This window comes from Daucus carota, chromosome 5, assembly GCF_001625215.2.
Source record: "Daucus carota subsp. sativus chromosome 5, DH1 v3.0, whole genome shotgun sequence".
Lineage (NCBI taxonomy): Eukaryota > Viridiplantae > Streptophyta > Magnoliopsida > Apiales > Apiaceae > Daucus > Daucus carota.
In genome coordinates, this window is record NC_030385.2 from 44,919,247 (window position 1) to 44,943,209 (window position 23,963).

At 36.5% G+C, this 23,963-nt stretch overlaps 5 protein-coding genes and 1 non-coding gene across 7 annotated transcripts; 3 read left to right on the forward strand and 3 right to left on the reverse strand.

The window, feature by feature from the left end:
- Positions 1-97: 97 nt before the first annotated feature.
- Positions 98-1,717, reverse strand: LOC108221829 (protein JINGUBANG-like). Its single transcript, XM_017395683.1, has one exon. The coding sequence runs from the start codon at positions 1,481-1,483 to the stop codon at positions 98-100; it is 1,386 nt and encodes a 461-aa protein (XP_017251172.1). The 5' UTR covers positions 1,484-1,717.
- A 5,372-nt stretch (positions 1,718-7,089) lies between these two features.
- On the forward strand, positions 7,090-12,683 carry LOC108219806 (wall-associated receptor kinase-like 14). Of its 2 annotated transcripts, XM_064094372.1 has the most exons (3): positions 7,090-8,111; positions 11,006-12,162; positions 12,241-12,683. In XM_064094372.1, the coding sequence occupies exons 1-3, from the start codon at positions 7,376-7,378 to the stop codon at positions 12,304-12,306; spliced, it is 1,959 nt and encodes a 652-aa protein (XP_063950442.1). In that variant the 5' UTR covers positions 7,090-7,375; the 3' UTR covers positions 12,307-12,683. The 2 variants fall into 2 exon arrangements, with proteins under 2 accessions (XP_063950442.1, XP_063950441.1); XM_064094371.1 differs by having other exon boundaries at positions 7,095-8,111; positions 11,006-12,683.
- Positions 12,684-13,298: 615 nt separating this feature from the next.
- LOC108223756 (allene oxide synthase 1, chloroplastic) lies at positions 13,299-15,326 on the reverse strand. The gene has a single exon (XM_017398162.2). It carries the CDS (start codon positions 15,110-15,112, stop codon positions 13,553-13,555), a length of 1,560 nt encoding a protein of 519 aa, XP_017253651.1. The 5' UTR covers positions 15,113-15,326; the 3' UTR covers positions 13,299-13,552.
- A 1,461-nt stretch (positions 15,327-16,787) lies between these two features.
- LOC108220652 (octanoyltransferase LIP2p, chloroplastic) lies at positions 16,788-20,532 on the reverse strand. Its single transcript, XM_017394475.2, has 4 exons — positions 19,362-20,532; positions 18,920-19,169; positions 18,441-18,591; positions 16,788-17,768 (listed from the first exon to the last, which is right to left on the reverse strand). The coding sequence occupies exons 1-4, from the start codon at positions 19,502-19,504 to the stop codon at positions 17,434-17,436; spliced, it is 879 nt and encodes a 292-aa protein (XP_017249964.1). The 5' UTR covers positions 19,505-20,532; the 3' UTR covers positions 16,788-17,433.
- Positions 20,533-20,646: 114 nt separating this feature from the next.
- LOC135146894 (small nucleolar RNA SNOR75) lies at positions 20,647-20,741 on the forward strand. The gene has a single exon (XR_010283988.1). It is a non-coding gene; the product is annotated as a small nucleolar RNA SNOR75 (small nucleolar RNA).
- A 1,385-nt stretch (positions 20,742-22,126) lies between these two features.
- On the forward strand, positions 22,127-23,888 carry LOC108222886 (uncharacterized). The gene is made up of 5 exons (XM_017396846.2): positions 22,127-22,586; positions 22,742-22,819; positions 22,905-23,013; positions 23,103-23,239; positions 23,412-23,888. The coding sequence occupies exons 1-5, from the start codon at positions 22,230-22,232 to the stop codon at positions 23,667-23,669; spliced, it is 939 nt and encodes a 312-aa protein (XP_017252335.1). The 5' UTR covers positions 22,127-22,229; the 3' UTR covers positions 23,670-23,888.
- Positions 23,889-23,963: the final 75 nt, after the last annotated feature.

Here is a 23,963-nt window from a genome sequence, read left to right on the forward strand (position 1 = left end):
TTCTTCTCTTATGTGATCAATTTTTCATAATAAATTACTCAATGACAAACTTTTATTAAATGTGAGCTTGCCAAGTGGAGCTCAGACCGCGGATTTATTATCTTGCAGGTAGGATGAAGTCCCCGTTGTCATCTCCTTGCTGAAATTCACTAAAATCAGGAGATTGTTCCGATACACTCCATACTTTGACAGACTTATCTAGACTCCCACTGTACAAAAGCCACCGCTGATCATCAGCATTTGATGTTTGTAGATCCTTCTCCACTGCCAAGCACTTAACAGGTCCAGTGTGACCTGTCAAGACAGAGAGGCACGAGTGAGCTGAACCCTCCACCCTCTTCCACACACAAATATTCCTATCCGCTGATCCACTAAACAATAAATTCCCCGAAGCAGCTAGACACAAAATTGCTAGCTTATGTCCCTTAAGGACTCCCCCATGCTTCAATTCCTTCTCACATTCCCAAAAGTTAACCAGCCCATCCGAGGATCCACAATACAGTATCGAGTGTGATCCGTCTATAACTAGAGACGTTACAGCGCACTCCTGACTTAAAAGCGTCTGTTCAAGACTGTGTTTGGTACCTTTATTATGCACTTCCCTTCTCCATACCTTAACACTCCCATCCGCGGAGCCTGTAAAGATCATGTCATTGGCTCCAGCAACAATTGAATTCACAGCATCTTCGTGGGCTATAACGGATTCGAGACACTTGGAATTCTCCACTTTCCAGACCTTAAATGTTTTGTCCCACGAAGCAGAGTAAAGAAGGCCTTTCTCCTGGTTCATGCTTAACGAAGAAATGGCATCACCGTGTTTGATCCAGACAGAGGTCTTGTTACGCTTCACTTCCACGTAGTTCTTGGGCTTGATAGAGCATTTAAAGATGTCAATAAATGTTGGTAATGTACCAGAACGCTTGTGGATATCTGGATTCTTGGCCTGAGCTTTCCAAATTCGCACTTTGCCATCTTGATGCCCCGTGAAGATCTTGTCACCGCAAATTATAATGGCCTTAACAAGTCCACTGTTGGACTTAAAAGCCGAAAATTCATGCAAATTCTTCCAAACCCTTATGTTCTTGCTCTCCGAGCCCGTGTACAAGAGATCACGACAGGCAGCAAGAGAGTAAATATGGCCCTCTTCGCGTACTATACACCCGACGAGGGCATTTTGAGGAAGCCTTTTAACAGAGACGTTTGAATTCTCAGTTTCATAATTTTCCCACGGATACGACTGATTGAAATAGCTGTTTTGACACCAAGGGGACATCGTCATGGGGGAGCCTTCTCCGCTTAAACGAGTCGTGTCATACGCAGAGAAGCAGCTCTTTCGGTGGGAGACTTCAATGCTAAGATCATCCCTCATTGAGGAGGCCATAGAAAGCTCTGGATCAGAATGCATCATGTGGCCTTTTTTCGGATGCTTGCGAGTTATGTCTCGCAACGAAGCACTTGCTGGCCTGGCTTCCTCTTCTCTCATCTTATACAATCAAAATTGTCTATGTTCTTCTCCACAACAATATATTTTTTGGCGCAACAAAAATGGGCTTTAAGAAATTTTAAGTATGTCTCAAGAGAGAAGTGCAGAGAGAGTAAATCTCCGAGATTTTGTTGAGAAATATATGTAATGCTGGGATGTAAATTGCGAAAATGCAGAAATGAAGATGGAGTTGAAGGAGAAGAAGTAATGGCCTGGTGCAGAGGGATTATCGGGTTCAAGATTATGGCTACGACAAGTGTGTGTGGCAGTTTTTTCTGTTAAATAGATGGTTGAGAGATATGTCCGGACTGGGACAAGACCCCGAGATCAATTCGAAATTTAAAATCGACATTAATTTTCTATTGCTGAAAATTACATTTAACAATATACGATTTTTTTGGAAATCGTAACATATCGAATGTCATAATTCAATATCAATTCTCAAACAGAAAATTTTGATCGAGTTAGAACACCAGTTTTCATCTGATTTTGGGAATTTTTTTGTTAAATCACTGGCCTAAGAAGATTCTACTTATAGAATATGGGAATCAATAGGTGTTTGTAATTTTATGCATCTGTAGGTTGACGTAATTGTCACGATCAAATTATTATTTTTCCAAAGGCAGAGTGTTTACAACCTTGAGAGATTTATCCTGATATGGTTGATGTCTCGACTATATAGAAACTTATGTGTCAAATGCGTATGCCAATGTTCCTCTAATGGAATTGGATTTTCACGGCATTCATTGGTTTATTTCTCCATTAAAATTGGTTTTTGCAGAGTAATGGTTGTTGTTAAAACAAGATTATCAGCTATAAAATGATAATAATGTTACTCCTTCCGTCCCCGTGAATAGTATACGTATACTGTTTATACGAATTTTAAAAACTATTATGAAATTATATTTTAAAGAAATACTCCCTCCATCCCAAATTAGATGAGCTCGTTGACTTCGGGCACGTATTTAAAGTCCATTGACCGCATAGTTATATTACTTATTTTTAAAATTTTATTTTTGCAAATAAATATTTAAATATAAAATTTTCATTTACAAAAGGAAAATTTTAAAAATAAATTTCAAAACTATATGGTCAATGCACCTTAAGTTACGTGCCCAAAGTCAACTAGCTCATTTAATTTGGGATGGAGGGAGTATTAAAAAACGTGTTAAAAAATAACGTATACAATTGAATTGAACTGAGAGAGTAATTGTTACAAAACTTTTATCATCAGATTGCTGAGATCGCAGGGCAATCGCGCATCTGTGTAGCATGAGTACGCAAAATATATGGATAAATGCATACGTTGACTGGATCCACATTGGAACCGAATTGAAATGTCGAAAATAAATTTGGGGCCTCAAATGTCGCAAAACCAGTGCCCCGTTGGCTAGGTCGCTCACCGTTGCCTCAAGGTTTGCAGTTTAATTACAAGTGTGACCAGTTTGGATTATATCTGATCTCAACCACCACAAAGAGCTGGAATCCATCGAATTTTCCTGTACCCTAATGGGTGTGGATTGGGTAATAGACACGAGAAACACGTGTCTTAACTTGATAAAATTATTTTTTTTCATCGTTCTAAATTTTACAAAATTATAAATATGCCTCAAGAAATCATCACGTATCGACGAGCAAAGTGACACAAGCGTCGAGATGCCCTGTCAGGTCACCACTTATTAGATTGAAATTGTCCACTATCTGTAACTTACTGGTTCCTGGTCTTTGTTATCTTCTTCTACTCTGTGCACACAGGTAACCGATACGGGAGGACCAGTGTCGGGATGTCGCCACGTAGCTGAGTCACGTAATTTCTTGACATGTATTCAAAAGAGAATAATATCACATGCATGGGTGAATATACTACTACCATAGCCCATAGATTTACCATCAAAAAGTTGAACACAGTGTTATATACAGGTGGAACTGCATACTAATTTGGTATACTACTCAAAAGACATTACAATTTTAATTTTCTGACAAATAATTGTAATTGGCAAAGACATCAAAACTTCGATTTTTTTGACAAATAATTGTAACCGGCTCCTTTAGTATACTACTCAAAGACACCAAAATTTCAATTTTCTGACAAATAATTATAACTCTTACCCCTGATACAATTGTAGATTGTTTACCCCCAAATACAGTGTAAGAACTATCCGACCATTTTTTGGTTCAATGATATCTCATTCGCTCACTCTACTTAGATGAAACGGGAGGGTATTTAATGTCATATGCGCAGACTGCAATCTGTCCACCCTCGTTAAACAGACCGAAAGTAAGCTAGGTAACAAATGGGGCCTGAGTGAAATAAAAGAGACATATCACGCAATCCAAGGTTACTAAATCCAAGAAAATGTTACACATATGCCCGACTTAAAGAATCTTTCAACCGACCAGCCTTGAATATCATACGTGAATCCACTTAAAGCAAAATACCAGATCTCTAGCTTCATGCACACTCTCTTCTCCTCTATAATACTAAACCACTCCACTCTGCTTCACATCACTTGCTAAACTCTCCACAAATTACATCTCTATTCAGCATTAAGCTACAATGTCTTGGCTAATCTCGAAAAAGCCGGAGGAAAATGTGGTTGTTACCAGTCATTTGCAGCTCAAGTGCGATCCGAATAATAAAACAGGTACGCTGGACAAGGAAGTTGTTCTTAGGAGGATTCGACAGCGTAAGAGGGTCAATAAATTGAGATCTTTCGTCGGATCTTTCTTCCCTTCGGCCAAGAGTCCTGGTGCAGGTGGCGAGCAAGAGCATGAGAAAGATGAGACTGAAAGCGGCGTTGGGAGTCCAGTGCAGGTGCTCAGCCAGAGCACTGCCAAATTTGCTGACAATCCTTTCACAGATCCTTAGTTTTCTTCGTTTGATAATTACACACGCTCACGCACCCGTCTTGTTACCCACACGATCAAGAACCACTAGTAGTTTCTATTTATTGTCGCTTAGTAATGTAATGTACAGTCTCGGTTTGAGTTTGCTTGTACTGTGACATTTTGTAAGTTCATAAATAATATTTCAGTGCAACTCCAGATTTACATAAATATATTTTTATTTTTATTGGGATATATTTGCAAGATACAGTAAAATTTAGCATCGGGACTGGTTGAACTCAATGTAATCGTCTGCCTGAGTGCGATATATCTGTATTCAGATATGTTTTTCTTTTCTCGAAAAATCGCAAATTTATTCCGAATAATAATCCAAAACGATGATGATGGTGGGATCTGGCACTGTTGTTCAACCCGTATTCGCGTTATAATTGTTCATCTCTCTGTTTTTTAATATATGGTGTTTGATTTTTTGGCACACATTTTAAGTGCTTTGATTGAATAGTTAAAAATATTATTTTTAATTTTTTTTCCTGAATAAAATATGTAATCAAAATTTTAATTCATAAAAAAAAAATTAATTGAAAATAACATTTTTTACTAACTGGTCAACCCACACTGTGCCTAAATCAAAAGTGACATGTGTAATCAAAAGCTACCTTTTCATTTGCTCAGAAGAGAAACTCATGTAATTGTGAAAATCTTAATCCAAAGCAACTTCGGCCCAACAGTATATCTCCCACTAAAATGATAAAAACTTGTGCTAAATAGAGAGTGTGGCACCATCAAATATCGTGTGTTTTTTTAAAACTATTCATATCATAATTATATTTGTAAATATTATTTTTAATATGAATATGAATTACAGTGTTCATGAATGGAAATGTTAACATGCAAAAGTTAAGTTAATCTTAATCCGTGATTAATATTCCATCCATCACATATTATATGTCTTGTTTTAGTTATTGAAGAGTCAACTTATGAATTCTGACCACAAATTTACACATATTATCCAACTTAAAAAAATTAAAAAAATTTATTTTATTATAAAATAGATCTAATTCCCTTCAAAATCTAGTTTTTAGATTTTTAAAATAATTTATAAATTTTTCTTTAACTAAAGGTCAAATTTTGATAAATTGACTACCTAGAAACATACAATATAAGATAGAGAGAGTACTGATCGGAGTACGAAAGCAATATATTTTGGTAAGATAATAATAGCAGGTATTAATATTTAGTGCAAGAGCACGATGACATAATATAGTGGTCATCTTTCGTCATCTTGAGTTCGATTGCATTAAAATCTACTGTGTCTCCATAGACAAGTAAGTCCGCCAAAAACATTCTGATGTTCTGATACACAGGTACTCTGCTGAGTGCTGATAGAAAATCCTCATGTTTGATCATAACCCTCCACTACGATGAGACAGTATCATAACTTATATGTAGTGGGGAAGTGGTTCAAAAGACTTGTATCAACCATCGGCAGAAGACTTGTAATTCACTAAGCTATAGATTTCTTTAAGTAAACAATTAGCGATTAATGGTCTCTTTGATTGAATATTGCCTATGTTACGTGTTTAAGTGTCGGATTTTATAATATTTTTAAAATTTAACTAGTTATTGGTCTATAATTAGTGTCAGAGTACTCATGTATGTCCGACATGGATACTCGGCCGTGGATCCAAAATTTTATCAAGGAAGGGACTTCATTAATATTGGGGAAGTTATCTTGTTGAAGGGGAAACAATGAGGTCAGGAGTAGTCGAAAGTCGAAGAGCAGAGTAATTTTTTAAATCTTTTCACTCCAAATCCAAGTCTTTTATGTATAATATAGATTAGTTTAGTTAATGGACTGCGCTTTCTAGTACGATGGGCTCATATTATGAATAGACAAATTTTTTTTTTATAAATACAGATGTTATGGACTCAGGGTGGGTTGAAGCCCCTGAACCCACCTTCTACATCCGCCTGTGTGAGTACTCAAAGCAAAATCAAAAATGGGATAACATAAAGGATTACCAAAGAGCAATAATGATAACTTAATATTCCTGCTGGGACCGCTGAATACCAGCCTCTTGGAACCTTTGGTTTAATATATCTAACTTTTCACTCTGTCTTCAATTTCAGTTCATATTTCAGCATCAGAGCAGTTTCAATAGTGACCTTAACATAATACTTTTATGTACTCAATTTTAACTTCATTTGTCATTTCAGCATAAGTGGCCATTTTAAAGATCGCTTTTATATCATCATTAATTTTCATTTGTAAATGTAGTTTCGTAGTTTCGCTGGTATAAAAGTCTCTGATTTGTGATCCGTTTATTTCATACTCAGATCAGATGTATAAATACCCGTGTTTAGTCATTTTCGCCCTGCTATAGCGATCAGCCATCAGCAGATAGTACGTAAGTGTAAACTCTAAGTCCAGAACTCGATTCTTCCTTAATTATAGATGTAAGACGGATTAAGATTTCAATCAATTTATCGCTGGATGCCCAGTTGGGCCAATGCATATCTGGCAGGTAGCTGCAATTGAAGAAATTAGCATTCACACCGAAATTAAAATTATATAGTACACTGTACGTATGTAGGTATGAATATAGAACCAGATTGATGTTGATTTGTTGAAACATACAAGTATCTTACGAAAAATCGAACTCCCAGTAGTTGCATTCCTATAAAGGTCCAAATCTCGACGAGATTCTGGTTCCAAACCATTTTTATTAATTTTCTTCCAATATTTCTATCAGGCTTAATTTAGCGGATATCAGTTTCTAACAGAATCCGAGTCACTATAGAGGTAAATGGGGATGTAATTATTTAAAGTTTTTGTGACTGACCTGTTTCGAGAAATTTAACACAAGATAATATTAAAGAATCCTTTTTATCATCTAAATTCTAACATAGTCATCCTCTCATCTCTACCCCTGACTTGTTACCACTCTAACTAACTCTTATATAATCTGCCTCCACCATTTTCCAACTACTACGAAACAGAGAAGATTTCGGATCAATTTCTGATCAACAACTTTATAGTATGCCATGAATATAAACGCGATCAAATTGCTCAATATCATTGCAGTACTTGTACTCCTTGTGTCAGTTTTAGCGCAAGCACATGTCTCAACAAAGTGTCAGCAATCATGCGGATCAGCCAAACACGTTCCCTTCCCGTTCGGATTCTCCTCAGGCTGCGAAATCCAGCTCAGCTGCGTCAACGACACCGTTCTAATCGGAGACTTCCCCGTTCAGAAAATCACTTCTGACAAAATACTAGTGAATATTCCTGCCAAATGTGGCCGGCCTATGAAAACCCTGCAGCAATTCTTCAACCTGAATTACGCGCCAACACGAGACAACGGGATTCTGTTACAGAACTGCACAACTCCCGTGACAGGATGTCTGATTCCTAGTACTCTGGTCCAAACAAACCTGGAATTCCTGGATTGTGGATCGTCGAAAAATAAAGATAAAATAAGTTGTTATTCGGTACAAAATAACGAGACTTTATTCATCGATTATGCAAATGTTACGAACACTAAGTGTGACTACCTGATCTCCGCGGTGTCTACACAGACTTTTAGTAATAGCTCTGCAGTGTCTTTGGAAGTTCAGGTTGTGCAGCTAGGGTGGTGGCTACAAGGGCCTTGTTCGTGTTCTAGTGATGCCACATGCACTAATGTTACGTCTCCGATTAACGGCCAGCCGGGGCACCGGTGTAGCTGCCGTGATGGATTTCACGGCGACGGGTTCAGTGCTGGCATCGGCTGCCGGAAAGGTATTTCTCTGTCCCTGAGAAAATTCCTAGTACTAAATTCCAAATCATATAAATTTAGCGAGGAATATTTATGCTAGATTAATCATTAAATTACTTGCAAAATAGAATTTGATAAAAAAATTATTTAACTTGCACCAAAATGTTTTCACTATTAAGTTTTCAAATTTTTATGATTAGCAAAAATTAGGAATTCTTCTTATCCCTGCAAGTCTCAAAACAATCTCCTAGCTTAATAGCATATTCTCTGAGTTCTATCCGTCACAAATTATGAGAATACTGAGAGTGGTTGAAAATCAAATACGAGATATTAATTTCTGTTAATATTACTCGCTTTGATCCATAATAAGAGTCGTTTTAATTTTTTACACGTAATTTGTTATATAAAAAAAATATTTTCTACATATTATTTTTCATTTTTTTTTCAAATAAAAATTTAATAACTATATTTTATTAGAAAAGGAATTTGAAAAATAATATATATAAATATATTTTTTTTACATCTCAAATTACGTGCAAAAATCAAAGCAGCTTTTATTTTGAGACGAGGAGAATAGTTACCCACAGGGCCGGCTCTACCTTAAAGCAAACTAAGCAGTTGCTTAGGGCCCCCAAACCAAAAAGGGCCCGAAAAATTTAAAATCCCTTTATATATATGTATACACAAATATTAATATTTGTTTTAATAAAAAATTTATTGAAAACAAAATTTTATCAAACAATTCTAATTTCTTTAATACATTTAATTAATAATATAAAATGACTTATTATTTAAAAATTAGAATAATTAAATTATTTATCATTTAATTGAAATATTTTTGAAATATAAATTATTTTATCATGTTTCTATAAATAAAATTTATCATATTTATATAAATATTTGTTCAAAAAAATTAAAATATATATCACGGATAATTGTGATGAAAATATTATACCATTTATCAATATATTTCATGTACAAAATGTATAGAATCAAATACAAAAAATAATAGTAACAGATGTAAAAGAAGTCTAAAGACAAGTATGTGTCATAAATAATTTTGCTAGTTAAATGTAATATCAAGTTTATTAAAGTAAATGTTAATTATCAATATTAAAATTACTTAGTTTTTTTTTCTTTGTTTATATAAATGATAAAATATTAAGAATAAAAAATTACTCTTTCAATTTGTCTTTTTAGCTTTCACTGTGTGCATCAGTTCATATGTAAGATACTAAACAGTTGTAATCCTTTTTGGTACCTTTCTCATCTTCATCATTCAACATCCAACATTGAGGTAAGGATTTTATAATAATAAATTTATATTACACCAAAAAAATTATATATAAATATGTATGGGCCTCATTTTCAGATTTTGCTTAGGGCCCCAAATTTGATTGAGCCGGCCCTGGTTACCCATCTCTTGAAGCGTGATGTTAGGAGAAGAACATAGCAGATAATACAGTATCCGTGACAAAAACATGTCGTTGTGATTATACTAAAGTTTGTTAGTGTGTCATTACTTTAATAACACTTGACGCAGGAACAAATTGTTGGTTCGTTTATAATATTTTGATTAGGGCTGCTGTCCCCTGATAATGACTTATAAGGTCCACTAATCAAAATTATCAGAAAATGCTAAACATGATTATCAAGTCGATACAGAAATCATAATCTTTTCACACACGCAACAAAACAAAGTTCAACAAAATTGACTTTAGCGAGCCCATTCATCACCAAGGAGCATATAGTAAACGCTGAAATGCATATTTAAATATTTGCAATCGATTAAAGTATGAAAATAGGAAAAACTATATATGTACAGATGCATATTTGTTTGTATTTCAATGCAACGGATCTGAACTTGGATACTTGCGTCTCAGTTGAGAATATGTGATGCATGTGTGTACAAGTTTTCGACGGTTTAGGATTTTGGTAAACCACGTAAGCTAAATTAACAAATGTTATATGCAACGGTCTCAATTTATGGCCGTTTGGTTATACCTTAGCTGGCAAAATTGACTTTAGTCAATAATGTACTCCCTCCGTCCCATTTCATGTGACCCTTATTCCTTTTTGGGACGTCCCAAAAAGAATGAACCTACAATACTTACTATTTTTGAACACTACTTTTCACTATTACACCCACTACTTTCTTCCACTATCTCTTTTCTATAATAATATAAACACTATTACACCCACTATCTTCCTCCACTATCTCAAATCTATTACTATTAAATATTGGTAGGTCCCACCACTTTACCCACTTTTCAACTAAACTTACTACATTTTTCTTAATCTCCGTGAAAGTCAAACCAGCTCACTCTTTTTGGGACGGAGGGAGTAATCAGTAGAGGTATGAAAAATGAAACCTACTCACTTGTGCATAGCGCATGACTCTGGTTTCGGGTGGATTGTTGGGTTTGATATACACTCATCGATTATATGTTTATGTTAGATTTATGTTGTGATATATAATAAGTGGTTTCTGGTGGATTATTGGATTTGATATACAGTCATCATCGATTATAGGTTTATGTTAGATTTATATTGTGATATATAATAAGTGTTTGTAATGCATGGTATTGATGATAATAGTAAATTTGATTAGAGTTTAAAATATAATTAGGTTTTCTTTCAATAATTTAAATTTTAAGATGAAGTGATTCTCGTATCACAACTCATTCGACAGAGCTCTGAAGTTTGACTTTCTCTCACCTCCGATATCTTCACAATTTCCATCTAACATTTTAAAATTTTAAATGAACGGTTTCTTAACAACTACAAAAATTGATCTCATATTAAAGATAATATGTTCCTGCATCTACTTGTACAACATACATTGCACCAGAAATATTTTGGTATTGAAGTTGCTGTTAGATACCTTAATAACATTTTACCGCTGACTTGTTAATAGATTTGGGGTGCAACATAGGGAGGTTCTTTAGAGGCCATTGCGGGGGAAGCGATAAAATAGTCATGTTAATCGGAGGTACTGCTGCTGGTGTTCTGTTGATGGGCTGTATCGGACTGGTTCTTCGTCGTCGATTCACCTCCAAGACTGAAAAAAGAAGAATTGGCAGACTTTATGATACTAAAGGCCTTAGCATACCTGTATTTCCCTACAAAGAAATAGAAAAGGCCACTCATAACTTCTCTGATAAACGTCGACTGGGGACTGGAGCCTACGGAACTGTGTACTGTGGAAAACTCCGTAGTGATGATCAGTGGGTTGCGATTAAGAGAATCAAACGGGGGGCAGATAGAGAAAGCATTGAGAATGTCATGAATGAGATCAAGCTCCTCTCTTCTGTCAATCATCCGAATCTTGTCCGCCTATTGGGCTGTTCAATTGAAAGAAATGAACAGATTCTTGTGTATGAGTTTATGCCTAATGGAACTCTCTGCCAGCATTTGCATAGAGAGAGAGGCAATGGGCTTGCATGGTCGGTTCGTCTCACTATTGCAGCTGAAACTGCACAAGCCATCGCCCATCTCCACTCTAGCATAAACCCTCCGATATACCACAGAGATATCAAGTCCAGCAACATTTTATTGGATTACAATTACAAGACAAAGCTTGCAGATTTTGGACTTTCTAGAATTGGAATGACTGAATCGTCGCATATTTCCACTGCCCCTCAGGGTACACCAGGGTATCTGGACCCTCAGTATCACCAAAACTATCATCTCTCGGATAAAAGTGATGTCTATAGCTTCGGGGTGGTGCTTCTTGAGATTATAACCGCATTAAAAGTGATAGACTTCACGCGCCAGAAGAATGAAGTAAATTTAGCTTCTTTTGCTATAGATAGGATTGGGAAGGGTCTACTGAATGAAATTGTTGATCCCTTTATTGTGTCAACTCTAGACGAAGCGACCTTCTCATCAATGCACAAAGTGGCAGAACTGGCATTTAGATGCATAGCATTTCATAGTGAAACAAGGCCTTCGATGACAGAAGTAGCGGCTGAACTAGAGCAAATCAGGCTAAATCAACGTGTAACCACAGAAGAGATAAACATGTCTTCATCAGGAGGCCAGAGTCCTCTGAGAGTTGTCACCAAGATATCGGTATTGAACAACAAAGTTCTGTCTGCAAGTTTGAATTCAGTAGACAGTGAAAAAAACTTTTCGCCTAATTCTGTGCAGGACTCATGGACAACTGACAGAAGCTCCCCTTCATCAAATGGTCTGCTATCTCATACAACTCAGTGATCAATAATCTATCATCTGTATGCATGGCTACCAAGTGACCTGCATTCGATAACAAAGGTTTGTCTGAGAGTTCAATTCAGTACAGCGAGGATTTTCCCCCAGTTCTGTGCAGGACTCGTGGAATACTAATGGGAGCTCCTCATCCTCAAATAGTTCTCTATCTCATACAACTTGGTGATCAATAAGTATTATCTTTCTCAGGTGGATGGCTTTTTTTGTGAGATCTTAAAGAATTTTTGGTGTTACTCCAAGTATTTATTGTGTATAAATAGTCTGCTATCTTGCCAAAAGGATTTAGATGTGTAAAATTATCATAGCAAAATCATCTTCAAAATGTAAAATAAATGTTTCAAGAATCTCAGTCACTACTGTCACTACTCACCAGTGTTTATTCAGAGAGACGGGCAAACTGGAATACTATTGATGATAAGTATGTTTTCGATCATACTGGAGACAAACCTGTAACATACACTTCTGACAATGTAAGAATTAAACTGAAATGTATCCCAGCTAATGTTTTACCCTGACACTGCATCTGTGGAACTTAGAGCTTGCTTATGGCTTTTCTAGTTTCACAGCCATTTGAATAAAGCGGAGAAAAAAGATTAAAACAACTTCCATAATTAACACGTTTTCATCAGAAAGGTGAACATGACAGATTCATTTGATCAGGTAACAGAACAGATCAACTGAAACCATTGTTATGCAGTCTATGTAAACACCGAAATGCTCAGGAGAGTTGAAAATAAACATAAATCTGGAGATTCCGGAACAGGCGAACATCTAGAACTGCTTCGGAATCTATGGGAAGGCAAGAGACAACCCGGCAAAGATAATTTCTGTAACAACAGCAAATGGGAGCAGCCTAAACCGTGCAATCGGGAATATACAACTGTATATGCATGATTAATAATTGAATCTCATTATTTCACTAATTTCCTGAATTATGGTCACGTTTTGTTTTACAAGTGCAGACATCATCGACAAGCATGTGATAAAAAGAAGAAAAGAGAGATTGGTACTTTCACTAGCACATTTTTTATCATAAAGATCCAAAATCAACATGACAATAATATCTCTTTCCAAGTTATATCAGTGACTGAAAAAGCTAAAGAATAATGCACATTTGCCAAAATATCACATCCCACTAAAAATAATGCACATTTGCACTATAACCCACCCAATCCGACCCGACCCGCTAACCTTTCCGGCTCACCGGGAAATCAAGATCACCAGTGTTCTGCATTCAGAAACTAGCCCTCTTCAGAGAAGTCACAGTAACAGAAACTCCAATGGGAACTTTAGCCACATCGATCTCGAACGAATCGTACCTCATAAACAGCTCCACAACCAATAACCTCGCGGCCAAGACCACGAAATCTTTACCAGCACATTGCTTATTCGCAACTGTAGGACTCTCATTCTCCGGTCCATTAGACCATAAAACATGTTTGAGCAGTTGTTCCCCTTCCCCAACAAACCGATCAGGCACAAATTCATCAGGCCTGTCAAAGATCTTCGGGTCCCTAGTCGCGAAAGGCTGGTACCCGAAGATCATTTCCCCTTCTTTCACCTCAAAGGCCGCGTCATGAGACTCGATGATCAGATCACGCTTGGCCCGCCCGTACTGCGAGGCCACGGGCGGGTCAATCCTAAGACATTCATACACAACCGACTTCATCAACGGCATCTGTTCCATTGCTCCCATCATTATTTTCCCACCGTTAGATCTGATCACAGATCGGATCTCGGTGGCCAGCTTCGTGTGGATCTTCGCACCCGCACGGCCAATTGACTTCATCATATTAGGAAACAAAAACTTCATTCCCCCGAAAGAATTAAAACACGTCGAAAACACAAAATTATGACACGCCTCCTCCCTCGAAATCCCATTTTTTTCCGCCTCGTCGAGTAAAAAACCCGAAGACTCGTAAAAAAACTCGTAGAGCCTAGCATAATCCTTTTTCACCAGCGCAGGTGGAAGCGAAAATGTGTGAATCAATAATTCTTCCAATAATTTCGGGAGCCCGAGTACTAACAACGGGTGAAGATTGAACAAAACCCATTTGCTTACGAGTTTCGGACCATCAGAGCCTAGTTTGGCGGAAGTCGGGTCAACACCGTGCAATGATCTCGCTAAAAAATTAAACGCGGCCTGATCATTGGCCTCAGAGAAGCTAGATTTCCCCGTTTTTTCTATCTCAGCTTCGAGTTTCTCGAATAATTCTCCATAACTGGATTGAAATTCAGGGATCACTTTACTAGCTCGTGATCGCAGCTGAAAGAACAGAAGGTTCTTGAGCTTCTCGTGGCTCGGTTCTGACGGATCCAGATACGAAAGTATTCGATATCCGCCTGTTAGCTCAGTGGACGGCATGAACGTCCCGGTGAAGAGATTTTTCTTTTCGACTTTCGAGACGTCGAAAAGCACCGGGAAGCTCTTGCCGTCGAGCAAGACGACGACGTTAGGATTCTTCGCAATGAAAGGTCCGGGTGGCATGTTGGTTCTAAAAACAGTTGACTGGTATTTTTGGACTCGGGACTTAAAATACTCCTCCTTGCCTTGGTTGTAAAAATAATCCAGTCGGTCGGTAATTGGGCCGATTATCGGGAGCCCGTACCCTCCCGGGACTTTTTTGACCGGGAGGGTCACGGACTCGGGTTTGGCTGCTGCATAGAGCGGAGGTTTTTCGGATTCAGATACGGATGCGGAGACACGGAGAGTACGAAAAGTGTGTGGTTTGGAAGGTGTGTGGTATGGGAGTTGGGGAGAAGTGAATGAGGTAGTGTAAGAGATTGATGCCATCTTGGTACGAGATTTGGACACCAATTGGAGGTGTTTGAGTTTGTGTTAATGGGGGAGGATTGAATGAGATATATATATAATTAATGAAATGAGGTTGCGAAGACTTTTAGCAGAGGAGAAAAGCAAGAGAATATAGTCCACTTTGCTGTAGTGGGCTTCCCGTCGGAAAATTAAAAACACGAGCTATTTTGTTCCTCCGACCACGTTTTTTATTTGATTTCTGAGACTGCATACAGCTAAAAATGTTGCTCTTAGTAATACATGGAAGGTATTCGATTGGAAAATCTTAAAAATTTATTAAAATCTGAAATATTTAATTGGAATTTTAAATTATTCTATAAAATGTGATGGTATTCAATCAGATTTTAAAATCGGATGTTATTCAATATAGATTGTATAAAATTAATTAAAATTCAATAATATTTAAATGATTATTATTTTTTAGATTTCATAAAACGATGAATTCCTTGAGAGTGTATTTTAAATTTTTTTGAAATCTCATCAAAATCAATGTGATTCTGAAGTATCGTGCATAAATCCTAAATAATCTATATCAACTCTACGATATTTTATCAAGAATCCACACAAAATTAAAATCACATACAATTATTAAAATCCATGATAAAAAAACAAAAATATCTCAATAATCAATTTGTTTATATCTAATCAATAATTTGTAATGATTATTCAATTATTGATAATAAAAAAAATGACACGTGATCCTAATAATTCATGCTCACTTGAGAATAATTTGAAGTATCTCTCGGACATAAATAAATTATTGATAAACAAATTGATTATAAATTATAAATAAATTATTGATTATTGATAAACAAATTGATTATTGAGATATTTTTATTTTAATATAGACGTTTTTGGATGTTTTCAATCCTCACTTCTCCGTGTATATTAAAAATGGAAGCACGTGGGTTTCTAACCGACCGCATTTACTTTATGATAGATTACTCTATTTCCCGATTTTTAATTAAGTTGCTGGCTTATCGTGGATGACGACACGGATTAATATTTACTAAATTTATTTATACATACTACAAATGTAACCAAAAATCCAAATTTATTAAAGTGAAGTTGATGATCAGGTCTTTGTCAAATAGAGAAAGATTGAATACTCTGAGGTATGAAAGGCAAAACCAGTCAAAAGCACTCACCCTTGACCTCTTTTTTGGTTACTGCATCTTTATATCGAATGCAAACGTGCGCCGCTAACGCCGTCTACCAATAATATCGTGTCTTTATTACGCAAGTATGGACGGTAAATAGAAGAGTCAAAGCTAGCAATTACTAATTGGTCACTCCCATTATTTTCGGTCCCGTAAAAAGTACCTCAAAATTTGTTCCTAAAACATTTTACTCCCTCCGTCTCCCTCAATTGTTTATATTGGAGGGGGATACGGAGACCAAGACAATGTATGAAAAATGAGTAAAGTTAGATGAAAAGTGGGTAAAGTGGTGGGACCTATCAATATTTGATAACAGATTTAAGATAGTGGAGGAAAGTAGTGGGTGTAATAGTAATTTTTATTGTTAAATATGAGATAGTAGAGGAAGATAGTGGGTGTAATGATGGAAAAAACTTACGATTTATAGTAACGTAAAGAAATGAGAGGGACATCCCAAAATAGTAACCGTAAAGAAATGAGATAGACAGGAGGAGTACCAAATAACGTGTAACAGATGGCTATTATGACTATTTTTCAATTGAATGATTGATGTGCATACAGAGAATCCCATTATTGTTAGTATGAAAGGCACCAATCATACATTACCACTTGGACGTGGGAAAAAAATAATTTAGGATACCTAACATTTTCCTGTAGAAAATACAGAGTATTCAACATTGAATGTTTCCATGACTGCATAGTCTGCATGGGGCATTTTTACATTGGATCATGGTCCATGGATCAATGCTGCTCAACTCCTTGAAAAGCCGATGTCTGCAATGAAGGGATTTGCCAGAACTGTAAGGAGTTCTGCAGTGTGATTGTCACGGAGCTCGACTCAGTTAAGTCAAAATACGTGCTCTGTCCAAGACCAAGACTCGAAGTCGTTGATCAAGGTTCAAGTCTACCTGAATTTCATCCAGAACCTAAGGAGCTAACAGTTCAAAACTCCAGAAGTTAGCACTTCAGCATTCTTATAATCTCACGTTAGGTATGCTCCATGTATGTTTACTCTGGAACCACCACATGAGATCATTAATCTCATGTACAGCCTTTGTATTGAGAGCTGTAGATCAAAAGACAACAGCAGAGTACCAAGAAACTAGATACTTTAAAATGATCTCACAGCAAAACTTAGTTCTACACAGTCACTGGTGATGTTTTCTTCTCTAGAAAATTTGCCAAGGAAATAGGTTTAATGCAGAGTTCAACCTGGAAGACTTTAGAAAACTCCTTGATCAGTGATTCGTAAGTGGTATTAACTAGTTCATAATCAGTGTAATGTATTTCTCCACATTCTTCAGATGACAGAGATTCACGTAGCAACTCCTTTATGCTACCAACTTGACCACCTTGTATCCCACATGGCACGATTTGTTTAAAGGGTGTAAGATCAGCTGTGACATTTACAGCTATTCCATGAAAAGTTATCCATTTTGATGCACGGACGCCAATGGCTGCAACTTTCTGATCTCCTGCAGTGTTCAAGTGATAATTGTAAAATTGTAATAAATCATACAATATTATTATCAGTAATATTTAATGTGCTACTAGGTGACCAATCAGATTTACCATCCAACTAAGAATTTTTTTTTTAAAAACATTAACTATAAGAAACCATTTCACCTTAATATGCATACAATATGAGACTATATGATCCAGATTCTTTATATCTCATCCATGTGAAAAATTATGTTCCAAAATTATAATTAATGTCGGGGTTGGGTGGGCAATCAGCCAATCAAGAGCCATTTCAAGAATGATCACATGAGAAACAAAAATTCAGGTTCCTACTCAATAATCAAAAATTGACCTATTCAACTTAAGTATCATATATCCATAACTAAAAATCAAAGTAGAGGTATGTTAGGCAAATCCGGTCTTATACTTTAGTCATTTCTATTGAATGCAAGTTCAATTTTTTGGGACGACACAAGTGCCTAATTTCTTTGGTGACTGTCTGCCATGATTCAACTGCTTGAATTCAGACAAGATCTATCAAAAGTTAGAAGTAAAGGCACTGCATTGATAATTTTCTGAGGCCAACAATGCTTAAGTGATGTAAAACTCATGCATGAACCATTCAAGCTCCTTAGAAATGTAGATATCTAAAAGCATGATAAATTTTAACTAGATACTCCACATACCAACCCAAACACCAGTCAAACCCTTGTGCCTAGAAGCCTTGATGCAAAAGGTTGAGGACAGTACTCGCATAACCACCTCTTCTAGAGCTCTGAGGTACCAATGCAGATCCATGGTGTGATACCGGAGATTTAGAATCGGGTACATAACTAGCTACAAAAATAAACTAAGATCAGAATATTGGGTAACAAATAAACAACAGAAAATTCTATCCAAGGAACTCTAATAGCTACACAATGTAGGATTATTAAAACGGGAAATGCTAGCAAAAACAAAAATATAAAACCATAACTTCTTGGCCTACAGATATCCATCTTCTTATCATAACAAGAGGTTCAGGGTTCGATCTATGTGTGTGAGTATCACTATAAGGACTCTTGTCAAAATGCTTGCTTTCCAAACAGAAATTGAGAAGCTTTAGACACAAATAAATAACAAATGGCAGTAATATCAGTCAAACATAGCAAGTTTAGAAGATTACCTGTCCAGGACCATGATAAGTAACTTCCCCACCGCGTTCGGTTCGATAATAATTCTTGATCCCTTTCAAGTGATCCTCAGAACTACCGGCGCCCAATGTATAAACAGGAGGATGTTGCAAAATAACAAGACTATCACATAAATCTTCATCACTATCAATCAACTTCTTTCTTTCTTCCACAATTGATTTCTGCCAAGACCATGCGTCAGCATACGGAACTAGCTCATTGTGCATATCAAATACATCACACCTACAACAATTCAATCAAACTAAACACACATAAAAATGAAATGACAACTTTTGTGAAATAAATAAAAATGTAGTTGCAAGGGCTTATCCATTCCCACGTCCTAAATTCGATTCTCACTCGCCCCTGAATCTACGAAGCATACTAATTCTCAAGCCAAATAAGTCTGATTATTTTTTTAAAAATATAATGTACCTTCTTTTTTGATCATCTGTCATCAAGAGTGCTAGTGGGCACCTAAAAATTGAAACTTGATTACATGGGCTTGATCTTTTTAAAGAAACTGAAGTTAATTGAAATGGGGTTAGCCCAAAATTGGGGATTGTTACAGTGATCATAGTGTATAATACTGTATATTACTCCTATACTATGAAGCATGGGTGCGGCACCCAGGTGCTGCACTGCGCACCGGGTGCGGTGCGGGTGCGGCGGTGCGCCTGGGTGCGCACTGGGTGCGCCGCGTGGCGTATCCCGCTGCACTTGCTCTGGGGATACACGGGGGTGCGGGAAGGGCAGATTCAGTAATTTTTCACTCCTATTTCTATCTATCATCTTCCTCTATCTCATCCTCTTTCTATCATCTTCCGTGATATAAATACATACATGATATTTGTATGTATATATGTGATTTCGTTGTTGTGTTTAGTTGCTGCGAATTTGTTTAAGTTTTTGTGGCCTCAGCTTGTATCTATTGTATATATGTATAAAGATGGGTTTTTGTGTGGCTTCTGAGATGTTGCTGGCTTATATAATGGGTAAGCAGTAGGCACTATGCTGTGATTTGTGTTATGATTTAGTTATGTAATATATTACTTATTTAATGACTATTTGGTTGGATTTGAATGTTATTCCACTGTTTTGTTAATTAGCTATATATCTAAATATATAAAATATATTTTTTAATTTTTTTTTTTGCCGTATCCCCCCGCACCCGAATCCCCATTTATTTTTTTTTGCCGAATTCCCGTATCCCCGCACCACGTATCCCCGCACCCGCACCCGCACTCATGCTTCATAGCTCCTATATCTTTACAATCAAAAAGCAAACTGATTGCCTGACCAAAAAAAAAAAAAACAAACTGATTGAATCTTGAAATTGAATAAGATTCAATTCTTAACAGGGCAGAGCAAGGGGAGTGATCAAAGTTCGAAACTTTTGGGTAAATATATGGTAAAAGATTTGGACTTTAGAGCAAAGAACTCGAGATTCTTGATCAATTGAAGAGCAAAGAATTGACAAAATGGTAGAAGGGTGTGTTTGGCAAATGAGAAAATGACGTCTTTACAAAAACCTAGAGGGGTAAATATGTAATTATGAACAAAGAAATACCCTAAACCCTGAAGGGAAATTGCAGCCTGTAAATACACCTTATAGCTGCGAGAGATGAGCGGCTCATTCTTTTATTTTGTTTTTGTTTTTCTCGTTTTCTTCGTCTAAATATATTTGTATACTAGAAAATTCGATTATCTTTTTTAATTTTTTCGATGATGATAAATGATGATGACGAGTCCGATCTAATCCATTACATTCAATCGTGACTGACAGTCGAGGCATTCCGCATTTGTGTGAGAGAAAAAAAATAATCTCCCCATAGTAGTAATTGATTGTTTTCGGTACTAATATTTGTGTGTTTCTTATATTTAAGTTTTATCTTTTCTTCACTAGAAAAATGGGCTTCTTTGATTTCGGTTGTTTTTTCAGTTACATTTTGTAATTTACCTGAATTTTTGATTTTTCAATGTCTCTGGAATTCAGATGGTACTTGACATTTTGCTAATTAGGGCTGTCAAACGAATAATTCAGATATGAATCCGAAATATTAACCATGATGAAGACGAACAAAAGATTTTGGTGGAATCTTTAGACATAAATAATTTATTTTAATGAATAACAAATTTTGAATATCCCTAAAAATATGAAAATTCATAACTCTCTCGTAACCAATAATTACCTCCACAAAAAAAAGTTCTTATCAATATATTTCAAAAATCATGATTTAGGCAAGGCGACTAAAATGATATCTATTTTGTGTACGAAAGTTGGATGATATTTTTAGAACAATAGAAATTGTGTACAATTTAGACTATCGAGAATTGGAAGTAATCGTTTAAAACCCGTTCAAATTTATGAAACTTCTTTTTTGTTATGTCGAGAAATTTTACTTAAATCAGTGCAATCGATTTTAATAATATATATTTTAAAATTAATCAATTTTTTCTAATAAATCAAAAAAAAATTAAAACACCGCTAAATTGTTACGGATGAGAAATGTAATAACTCCAAAAAAGAAGAGAGAAGCGCCGAGCTCAGCTACTTTGTAACGCAGTGAGCTCCTAGAAACGGTGCCTTTGACAAGAAAACTACGCGGTGTAGAACCCATCTCATGCTTTGGCTTGATGTGTAGCACCAATAAACAACCGTTATTGACTTTCTATCATCAACTCTCGTTCCTTGAAACTCTACGCTTTTTTTCAGCTTCTCCACAATTCAAAGAAACACGTTGTACATTTCTACACAACAAAAACGGGGTATACAAAATGAAATACACTTTTCACAAACGGTTCCTAGCTAACCAATCCTGGGCCGCTAAAATGTAACGAGTACAAACGTTTGGCTCACATTACTCCTTGACCATTACTCAACAGCCCATGTGTCCATTTTACTCACCTAGCCTTACCAACCTCTCCAAGCAAAACCACAAGAATGTATACTGAATTTCAAAGCCCTCCTCACTACAAGACAGTGTGTTTGGTACATGCAAATTTACGAGATTCTAGTCAAAATCAGTTTTAAGAACCGTAATATTATGTATATTTGTGTGTTTCGTATAAATATACGTAAACCGTCCAAAAAACGAAACTCTTGTCTGTCTATAGTCGGGAGGGGAGACCGTCTTGATTTTATGTGTGGGTCATTGCCAGCTTATAAAATATGCTGCGAATCTTCCTCTAATCATGCAAGTGTCATGCACATATAAATACCATCACATCCCCATTCTCCTCTCCACCAAACCAAGCTAAACTATTCTTCCTTCAGAAGGCTAATTCCAGCATTTTCTAAAGATGGCTACGAGTATTACTAGATTGTTGGGGAACAATAGACCTCTTGGTCTCGGTACATCTTATGCGTTGAGTTCCAAGAATAGAGGAACAGAATCTGCTACTTTTAGCTTGGTAAGCAAGATGGGGTTTCAAGGGGAGAAGGTTGCGGTGGCTGGAGGTGGAGAAAAGAAGCCGATAATGGCAGTGAAGGCGTGTGTTGGGCTAGTGGAGAGAATTGCCACCTCCAAAACGCAGACGAGTGATGTTGTACATTTATCTTTTATATTGGCCAACGTTAGTGCTTTGGTTTTACATGGTCTGAAGATGGTTACTGAACCAAGGCCTTGGAGATCGCATATTCAGATGTTAATTGAAAGGGTACGTTAATCTTTATAGTTCTTGTACTCTTTCAATCGCTGCTGGTGACTCATCATAAGATGTTCTCCTATGGATTCCTAGATCCGCTCTAAAGGGATGTAACGTATGTTAGAATTAGCACACTCATGCATAGTCTCTGATCTGCAACTATGCAGGTTGTCATCGACACCCGATTCTTTGCAATGTTAGCTGTAGCAGGGAGTTTGCTTGGTTCAGTATTATGTTTTTTGGAGGTAAATTACTAATTATCTACGAGTACTCTCATTCACTTAAACAACTCTGCAGGAACCTTATACTAATTTCCTCGATTCATTGCAGGGTTCATTCATTATCATAGAGTCGTATTTACAGTATCTTCAAGCTCTGTCACACGGGTCAGCATCAGAACATGGTCATCATATAATGCATCTACTAATTGAAGCCATGGGTAAGTATATCAATTTTCTCAAGCCTAGTCGAACAATATTTTTATACATCAAAATAATTAACATTGCATATATTGTGTGGATGCTGCAGATATGTATCTAGTGGGAACAGCAGTGCTAATATTCGGGACAGGATTGCATGTAATGTTTGCAGGAACACCAAATTTAAAAGCAAAAGGAGCCTCTGTTCTTCCAAGATCAAACTTCTTTGGCCTTTTCGAACTCCAGGTACATATAACATTACTTTGCTAAACATGCAAATACAGTAAAACCTCTTTATGTGATAAGCTCTTTAAAGTAATAATTTTTTCTGGTCCCAAAGATAGCACTTCTGAGGGGTTCTACTACGAACAGAGCACAGTTCTAACTAAACTAACACAACATTGTTAATTTTCATCAGAAACTACCTTCGTGGGCTGGCATGAACTCGATAGGGCAAGCGAAGACAAAAATAGGACATGCACTGATGATGATACTACAAGTCGGAGTGATGGAGAAGTTCGAGAGCATACCTCTGGCAACTGGACTGGATCTAGCCTGTTTCGCAGGAGCTCTTTTCATTTCCTCTGCTTCCATCTTTCTTCTTGCAAGACTGACTTCTTCGGCTATTGCTTCTGCTGCTGCATCAAATCAACAAGTAGCCCAGGAATCTATTTAAACTATAGGAAAAGATGGATTAATCACCACAATATAGTTACTAAAAACAAATGTATAGTTAATTTATTGTTACCACATTCTTTCAATATATTCTTTGCCACAGTATCAGCATGTATATAGCATTAGAGAAGAGTTTTGTAAAGGACTTGAGCCCCTCATCGGTAAAATGTAGTTAAAGTATATGATGAATCTTGTTGTGTTAATCATTTTATTTCCTATTTGCATTTAGTGCACATTACTGTTGATATGTTTTATTATCTAGAAGAGAAGCCAATAAAGTGAATTATATACATGG

What these genes read in the sequence shown, in the direction of transcription:
- LOC108223756 (XM_017398162.2), bottom strand. Translation starts at nt 15,112, where the DNA reads ATGGCATCAATCTCTTACACTACCTCATTCACTTCTCCCCAACTCCCA.
- LOC108220652 (XM_017394475.2), bottom strand. Translation starts at nt 19,504, where the DNA reads ATGATCACTGTAACAATCCCCAATTTTGGGCTAACCCCATTTCAATTA. An exon ending in ACAGATGATCAAAAAAGAAG is followed by an intron (nt 19,170 to 19,361) that starts GTACATTATATT and finishes GAATTGTTGTAG; the next exon opens with GTGTGATGTATTTGATATGC. An exon ending in TTTGACTGGTGTTTGGGTTG is followed by an intron (nt 17,769 to 18,440) that starts GTATGTGGAGTA and finishes TGAACACTGCAG; the next exon opens with GAGATCAGAAAGTTGCAGCC.
- LOC108219806 (XM_064094371.1), top strand. Translation starts at nt 7,376, where the DNA reads ATGAATATAAACGCGATCAAATTGCTCAATATCATTGCAGTACTTGTA. An exon ending in TGGCATCGGCTGCCGGAAAG is followed by an intron (nt 8,112 to 11,005) that starts GTATTTCTCTGT and finishes ACTTGTTAATAG; the next exon opens with ATTTGGGGTGCAACATAGGG.
- LOC108221829 (XM_017395683.1), bottom strand. Translation starts at nt 1,483, where the DNA reads ATGAGAGAAGAGGAAGCCAGGCCAGCAAGTGCTTCGTTGCGAGACATA.
- LOC108222886 (XM_017396846.2), top strand. Translation starts at nt 22,230, where the DNA reads ATGGCTACGAGTATTACTAGATTGTTGGGGAACAATAGACCTCTTGGT. An exon ending in CAGTATTATGTTTTTTGGAG is followed by an intron (nt 22,820 to 22,904) that starts GTAAATTACTAA and finishes GATTCATTGCAG; the next exon opens with GGTTCATTCATTATCATAGA. An exon ending in TCTACTAATTGAAGCCATGG is followed by an intron (nt 23,014 to 23,102) that starts GTAAGTATATCA and finishes TGGATGCTGCAG; the next exon opens with ATATGTATCTAGTGGGAACA.